The sequence below is a fragment of the Vombatus ursinus genome, unplaced genomic scaffold (assembly GCF_900497805.2).
Source record: "Vombatus ursinus unplaced genomic scaffold, bare-nosed wombat genome assembly UNPS02014735.1, whole genome shotgun sequence".
Taxonomy (NCBI): Eukaryota; Metazoa; Chordata; class Mammalia; order Diprotodontia; family Vombatidae; genus Vombatus; species Vombatus ursinus.
Window position 1 is genome coordinate 3,068,954 of NW_020954513.1, and position 8,268 is coordinate 3,077,221.

The 8,268-nt window shown below is 39.1% G+C and overlaps 1 protein-coding gene across 1 annotated transcript; it reads right to left on the reverse strand.

Moving 5' to 3' along the window:
* Positions 1 to 2,235: 2,235 nt before the first annotated feature.
* Positions 2,236 to 6,972, reverse strand: NKAP (NFKB activating protein). Its single transcript, XM_027861420.1, has 6 exons — positions 6,939 to 6,972; positions 6,806 to 6,836; positions 5,525 to 5,637; positions 4,934 to 5,009; positions 4,084 to 4,233; positions 2,236 to 2,428 (listed from the first exon to the last, which is right to left on the reverse strand). Exons 1-6 carry the CDS (start codon positions 6,970 to 6,972, stop codon positions 2,254 to 2,256), a joined length of 579 nt encoding a protein of 192 aa, XP_027717221.1. The 3' UTR covers positions 2,236 to 2,253.
* Positions 6,973 to 8,268: the final 1,296 nt, after the last annotated feature.

Consider the following 8,268-nt stretch of genomic DNA (forward strand, 5'->3'; position numbering starts at 1 on the left):
TACAGAATTCTTCTGTCTCTAGTCAAAACCTACCTCCCTATCACTTTGACTACTTGGTTGTCTCTCTTCCCCTCTGAGGCAAAAAAAGAAACAAAAAACAACCCCAACTCAACAAAAAACCACCCTTCCTATGGTTTCAAGTTTTCTCTTCATCCTGATTTCCCATCAGCTTCTCAAGCCTTCCCCTCCCCCTCCAACACAGCTGACCTATGCAGTTGTTAAATCAATATTAAATAATTGCTGCTTTTCAACTCATCTACTTACTTGTTTGATAAGAAAGTTCATCCATCTGTAAAGTGCTTAGCACAGTGCCCCGCACATAGTGTTATATAAATGTTAGCTATTATTTTGAGGGACTGAGATCAGGACATTTAATGAGAGAATAAAGCATTTAGTGGACTTGAGTAAATGTAGTATCTTATACTAAATGAACAGGCAAATCAACAAGTCAGACTTTGACATTTCAGCCTCACCTACTCTAGGGTCATTAGGTAGGCTTTTTGGGTCTTATTTCTGGAGTACAGATACCATTTCACTTCTTGAATTTATGGATTTTCCCATTAGCCTAAGTGTAGTTAGGCTATTAAGATTAATTCCAGATGAGTAGACATCATTTCCAATTCCCATCACGTAGCATAGAGACTATGCTGTGTGTGCCGGATACCTGGTAGTGTGGGCTAAGTGGGCTGTGGACTAACTAACTAAGCACAGTGACCATCTTGGGGCAGAATACAAATGTTTGGCAGATACCAAGACAAGGCTTTGAAAAACCAGATGGTTAGTTACCTAATTCAGGATTGTAGGAAGCGCTATCTTTGCTGCCCTCAACAGCAACTCAAACCACCCAGAAACATGAAATTTGCTTTATTTGTACAAAAATAATCCAAACTCAATACATCATCAGTGGAGTCAATATTCTCACTTAGCTCCTGTTGGTACAATAAGACAGAGCTAAAATGGGAGGACAATAATGGTGGGTGATGATAAATCAAAATACCCAGCCGGTATTTCCCATTTCTTCCTCACGTCAAATAGCATTACATGCTTTTAAGTTGAATCTGTCTTCTTTATAGTCTATTCAGATATGGTTATTCTTAACAATGAAAACAAGGGGTTCCTCCCATATAATACAGTAGCTAAATAACAAACATTCATGAATAACAAATTTTATACTAGAGATCCATCTTCACAAAAGGGGAGATTTCAGTATTTGTAGGTTCAAAGATTCTAATATATTTTATTTGCCCCTAACATGCATATGGATCACAGTTGGAAACCTATTTCTTTGGATGCTATCTATTTGCGAGGCACAATTGAAGCAGAAATAATGTCATTACACTGGTATACGGGATATCTCAGGCTTTTAAAAATTAAAAGAACTCAAAGCTACTTAAAAAAAAACCCAACAACTGAGGTTAATAGGAGTTAGAGCTGGAATCCTTAAGAGATTTATTTTATGTATGAGAATTGTGAGGCCCAGAGAAAGGAAAGGACTGACCGAAAATTACACAGGGAGGAAAGCTGCATTCAGATTTGAATCCAGATTGAGCAGAAATCTCTCTTATTTGCAATTCAACTGGTCTGTTACACAAGGAGAGAAGGAACCAACGTTCACTATTCCTGGAATAAGCTCTAGCTTGTCCAATTATTCCAAACATTTTCAAATTCCCTATTTTCCCTTTGCAATCATGACCTCATTTTTGTCACCAACAATGGGCTCCTTCCTGTGTTTCCATCAAGTCTACTGAAAGCACATTTGAAATTAAGGAGAGGCTGGTTTTGTTAAACCCAACAGAGGATGTAATACATAGGTAATAGAAGCACCATCCTGCAGGGTGAGATTTACAGTTCTTTTGTCAAGCTGACCTTTGCCATGTCTCCCCCCCCAAAATGCACATTCATAGAATTACAGAAGGTCAAAGTTGAAAACAACCTTGAGGATAATCTAAGTTCAATCCACTGTGTGATTTAGGGCCAGTCTTTCACCTGAGCTCCCCAGCTCTAGATTTTAAGATCCCGAATTTTCATTAATTGGCACCCTTTGGGGACCAATTACGCCTATCCAAAAAGATCCAGAGAAAGCACCTAAATTCTACCAACAACATATTTGTGCAAAGGAACTAACTGTATAAAATAAATGGCACATTTATAAATACAAATCATATATATATATATACATACATATATGAGAGAAGAAATTGATACGAAGATTTTTTTTAACTTAAATTTCTGCTACATAACTAAGAAAATTCCTCATTTGTCCTCGTTCCCCTTTGAATTCTTATAGATGATTTCTCGGAAGTTGGCTAGAATCTTGCTTTCTCTCTTCCGTCTCTCTTCTTGGTTGAATGAAGCCAAGGCTCGTTTCTCATCAGCACTGTAGATCTGGTTCTCTTTACGGAGACGCACGGCCTCCATTCGATGGTGCCTAGAAAAACGTTGTAATATAAGCCCAATTCTACCCCTTCCCACTCCCAGCCAATGTTCTCATAGACTTCCCAGTCTTTCTGAATACCAAGTAGTCCATTTAAAAACACTGTGTCGGAAATAGGTTAGATTTGAAAAAAGCCAAGCTGATTTTGTGTCCTTTCTAGCATTCAATCCAACCCATCTTCCCTGAATCACTGATGCTCTGTCAGCATAACAAATACTACTTAGTCTTAACCACCAAGGGTACAAGACTGGTCTGGTGTTATCCGTAGTCTACTCTGGATAGCAACATAACTAGATGTCGGCAAATGGATCACCTAGGCAACCATGTCTCTGCTGGATCCTAACAGCAGGGCACATGAGGGCGAGCGTGCTATCAATCGGGCAAAACCCTGCAAGGCTCCAGTCCACTGAATAAGCAACAGCCCCTGTGGTTATGAACTGGACCAGGTACAAAGCTTCGATCAAAGAGAAATTCTGGCATGTAGGCTGGGGTAGTGCCTTGAAGAGAAGAAAACAGTGCACCATAAGGCTGGCCCTACAAAGGGCAGCAAGGATCTCTTATGGTCAGGAGGGCAATACCCAGGAACAGTCCTCTCAAAAGACAGAGTGGCCTGGGGGTTGCTGCTGGTCTCAAGGAAGGACACAGTCTGACACCCCACATATCATTAAGATTAAAACCGACCGGCTGTGTATGTATACATGTGTGTGTGCATGTACATATGCGTGTGCACAGGTATGTCACTGTTAGTGTATTCTCTGTGCCAGGGACCATTCCCCTGATTCCCAGAATGAAGTTTGGCCCATTTTGGACTGGTTCTCAATGACAGAACTTAACCTCCCCACCACACAGGCAAACTCAGAAATAGGGAATGTTCTTTGATGAAAGGGCACTTCCCCCATTACCAAAATGTTAGGATCCTCCAGGGGCAGACATGTACAGTTGTGCTCAGATAGATTCTCCCAGAGGCTAAGACAGCTATGAATATTTATCACATGGCAACTTAAGGACTAGAGAAAGACACTTGTAGGACGTGTTTTTATTTATCTATTTTTTTAGGCAATTGGGGTTAAGTGACTTGCCCAGGGTCACACAGCCAGTAAGTGTCAAGTGTTTGGTCTGAGGCCGGATTTGAACTCAGGTCCTCCTGACTTCAGGGCCAGTGCTCTATCCACTGTGCCACCTAGCTGCTCCCAATTTAAAAAAATTTTTTTAAGACATGTTTTTAGAGGAGTGATTTTGTTTGTAGTTTGAGGTCAAACTATTACACATAGAGCAGGTAGGTAGCACAATGGATAGAACACTATACTTAGAGTCAGGAAGACCTGATTTCAAATCCTGCTTCAGATACTTTCTAGCCTTTCAACCTTGGGGTACTTAATCTCTCTTAGACTCAATTTCCTCATCTATAAAATGTGGATAAGAGCACCTACTTCAGATGGTTGCTGTGATTGCTCAATGAGATACTTTAAAACATTATATAAACACTAGTTGTTATTGCTGTGGTCATTATAATACCAACAAACTAGGCATGTCTGTATTTTTTTATTCTATATCTTTACTTGGTGAAATAACTACCACTAGACCCTAAGTATTATGGTGTGTACAATACCACCTAATCTCCGAGATGGAATTCAATGTCAAGAACCCACCTGCTCCCACTCATGACATAGCCTGAGCATTCAAATGCTGCAATCTCTTCACTGGTCAGGCCAATTTCTCCTCTCCGAGGGATCCGCTTTCCAGCCTTCACATATTCAGCCATGGCTGCGCCTTCACCAGGCAACAGGGCATGACCGTAGCTGCAAAGAAATTAAGACAGGGATTTGTTGGTTAGGTCACCTCTGTATTCAAAGGAGAGATGGTAAACCGAAGACACAAGTCAAGATTTCCTTGAGAAACAACAGAGAAAGCAATGACTAGGGAGTAGGCAGCTTGGCCTAGAAATGCAGAGTTCCTCTGGGACAGACAAATGGAGGGATCATTATTACTGATTACAGACTAGTGTAGATCTAAATATTCTCCCCTCCTGATGATTTTGCTTCCAATTAATTCTTTCTTCATTGTTTTCCCTTAAAAAAAAAACCAAATCCTTAAATAGCATTTCTGAAATTTCCATTTATTTAACCCATGGTTGCTGGGCAGTGACCATGGGCCCCAGTGATAGCTCACTTGAAGTGGCAACTCACATGACCACCAAGAGAAGGCTTGAAAGGTACATAAACATTAGAAGCCTGACCATTACATTTTTTTCTTTTTTAAAATATATTTTTATTTATTTCATTAGATATTTCCCAATTATAAGTAACATTCATTTTTGGAAATTTTGAGTTCGAAATGCTCTCCTTCCCTCCCTCACCCCTTGAGAAGGCAAGTGAAATACAATTACACATGTAAAGTCATGCAGAACATATTTCCATATTAGTCATGTTGCAAAAGAAAACAAGAAAAATAAAGTTAAAAAATTGGGTTTTCTATTTCTACATTTCTACTGCTACTCACTTCAAAGGCTTGTCATCTGGAATAGAGTATACTTTGGGAGCTTCTGGTCCAATTAATCCCTCACTTTCTTCATTCTCTGCAAAAAGGAAAGAAAAAAGAAAAGAAAAAGAACACACATAAATATAAAGGTTACCAGTTGGTTAATTAAATATTTATTGAGCATATTCAGTCCACCAGGTAGAATATATTCAGGAGGTACTATTCATGAGTCCCTTATCATGGGAGCTTCCAATTCAGGGAAATAATGCCAGACAACAAGGAACAGCTTTGGGCCTTATGAAACTACTGGACACACCAGATTTGGGATGCTTGATGCTCCTAAACCAGGGATGGGGAACCTGCGATCTGAGGCCACAATGTGGTCTCCGAGGTCCTTAAGTGCGGCATTTTGACAGAATCCAAATTTTACCAAACAAAAAAATTTGGATTTCGTCAAAAGGCTGCACTTAAGGACCTCGGAGGCCACATTGTGGCTTTAAAGCCACGGGTTCCCTACCATCCTAAACGATCACCCCCATGCCTATGCTTACAAGTAGAGATTGATGAGAGTTGAACTTGTCATTCTGCAACAGTTGCCTACAAAGAACTTACTCAATGGTTTCTCCAGACAGGGATTTTCCAGAAATTTTTCATCCAAGTTTTGGCCTCTCAACTTAGGTGATTCTTTCTTGTACTTATATTTTTTATGCTTCTTTGACTTCTTCCTGTCATGATTATAATTTATTATGCACATTAAACATCTAGGAAAATCCATCAAGATGCAAGGAAATTTGCTTGTTAGACAAGTTGGAAATCTTGCTCATAGAATTAAGGCATCAGAGATCTAGAGTTGAGAGAGACTACCTACTCCAGGGCAGGGAACTGACTTGCCCAAGGTCGCACCGATGGTAACCATCCCAGGTAGCATTTTAAGTAAAGCACTCAGACTTCAGAACCAATTTCTTTCTATGACTAGGCTTCCCTTTCATATTTTAAATGATATTAAAATGATATTTCATATCATCTGAGAAAAACCAAATGATTTTCTTCTTTTTTAATAGTATTTTGTCTTTTCAAATTACATGTAAATGACTAATACAGTAATATGTTTTGCATGACTACACATATATAACCTATATCAAATTGCTTGCCTTCTCAATGAGTGGGGTGGGAAGGGAGGGACAGAATTTGGAACTCAAAATTTTACAAGCAAATGTTAAGAATTGTTTTTACATGTAATTAGGGAAAAACAAAATACTAAATAAATAAATAATAAAATCTAAATATATTAAAAAACAACCAAATTACATGTTAAAGACAATTTTTAACATTCATTTTTTTTAAAATAAAATTCTGAGTTCCAAATTTTCTCCTTCCCTTCCTTCCCTTCCTCCCTCCTAAGATGGTAAGCAATTTGATATAGGTTATATATGTGGATGTTTTTCTTCTTAACAACCAATTTTATTTGCCCTGCTTGACACAAGGGAGAAAGTAAACTACAAATGGGTTCTGGGAATTGTCAAAGAGAATCCATGACAGAATCCTCAGCTTAAGTATCCTATTCACACTGCTTGGTAAGTTTAACCAGGGCAGCTATGTGGTATAGAGGATAAAGCACTGGCCATGGAGTCAGGAGGACCTGAGTTCAAATGTGGTCTCAGACACTTGACACTTACTAGCTGTGTGACCCTGGGCAAGTCATTTAACTCTGATTGTCTTGCAAAAACAACAACAATAACAATAAATTGAGGTCTTTAAAAAATATAGTTTAACCTATTTAATAAAATCACAAAGATCCGTTCTCCACCCCCAACATAACAATCTAAGGGAACCTACAAAAGAGCTTTCATCCTACAGAAAGGTGAAATAAAGTCATTTCAAAGTCACTCTTACACATGACGTTTCTTCTTCTTTTCCTTCTTCTTCTTGCTTTTCTTGGACTTTTTGCTTTTCTTTGATTTCCTTTTCTCCTTTGAATCTGACAATTAAAGCAGATAATAACTAGGAAGTCACGACCTAAACAAGCCTTTGAGTGGGCATCGAGGTGTCACTGCGTTCATTTAAAAACAAGTAAGCAAATTAAACAAAAAACAAATCCAAAAAACCTGGGAAATAGAACAATTCCTGTCTCATCTCTTACAAAGGAGGAAATTCACTCATGGTAACTGGCAAAACAACAGAAAATGCACTCAGGGTAATGGATTGATATTAACTATGTTAGCAGAGGAAAATCAGTGACCTGTTTAAAAGCAGCTTTCTGAGAAAGTCTTGGCTAGGCCATCCTCCACAGTTTTAGCTACCCTGAGTTAACCATTATCAGATTTTTCAGTGATTCCCAGAGCTGGAAGAGATCCCAGAGATTGTCTAGTCCAACCCCCTACTGAAGCATGAAAGTCTCTCTCCAACAGCCATCCCTGAAAAGCGATCATCCAGCCTTCGCCTGAACACTTCCACTGATGGGAAATTCACTGCTTCCTAAGGTAGCCCATTTCACTCTGGGACAGCTCTGACAGTTAAGCAGTTTCTTCCTTATAAGATGGCACAGCAGTAGGACTGTATTGCAAATAACAAAAACATACATCAGAAGAAAGCAAACATATCAGGGACCCTCTTCTAAGTGACCAAAATTTTAGCTGAAAACCTCATTTGGGGAAGAAGCAAGGCAAGGTTGACTTTCTTACCATCATAGTCATCACTGTCCTCTGAGTCCTCATCACTGTCCTCCAAATGCTTTCTATGTTTTCTTTTGGATGACTTCTTCTTTCTCTTTTTCTTAGCTCTATCCTTGGAGTGACTAGACTTCTTCTTTCTCTTCTTCCTTCCCTCTGTACAAATATTTAAAGAGCATTAAGGGTAAAACTACTTAAGACATTTCCCAGGATACCCCTCCCCACATCGAACCTTCCCTTGAAACCAACAGCTAAGCAAAATCAATCAACATTGAGGCCACATCTGACTGGGTATGTAATATCCCATATCCACAGTTCCCCACCTCTCCAACAAAAAGACAGAAATGTATTTCCCCATTTCCTCCCCAGGGCCAAGATCAACTATTACAATCATTCATTGATTGGCTTCATTGCATTCTTTTCATTTGTTACTGGCTCTACTTTCTTCAGGATGCATCAGGTCACAGACATCCTCTCATGTTTTTCTGAATTCCTGATATTCGTCAACGTCAAAACGAACAATCTTATTCCACTCCATTCATTTATATGCTACAGTCTGTTCAGCCAGTATCTACTTTGTTTACCGTTCTTTGCTATTGCAAAAAAGGCTACTATGGATATTTTGGTATATAGAGAGCCTTCCTGTGTGATTTCCTTAGGGGGTCTATGCCTTAGCAGTGAGATATG

Bases quoted from the DNA above. Each gene is read 5' to 3' on its own strand.
- NKAP (XM_027861420.1), bottom strand. From the start codon at position 6,972: ATGAACGCAGTGACACCTCGATGCCCACTCAAAG. The intron at 6,837-6,938 runs GCTTGTTTAGGT...AGAAAAGCAAGA, and splicing joins ACCTCGATGCCCACTCAAAG to AGAAGAAGGAAAAGAAGAAG. The intron at 2,429-4,083 runs GTGGGTTCTTGA...ACGTTTTTCTAG, and splicing joins TATGTCATGAGTGGGAGCAG to GCACCATCGAATGGAGGCCG.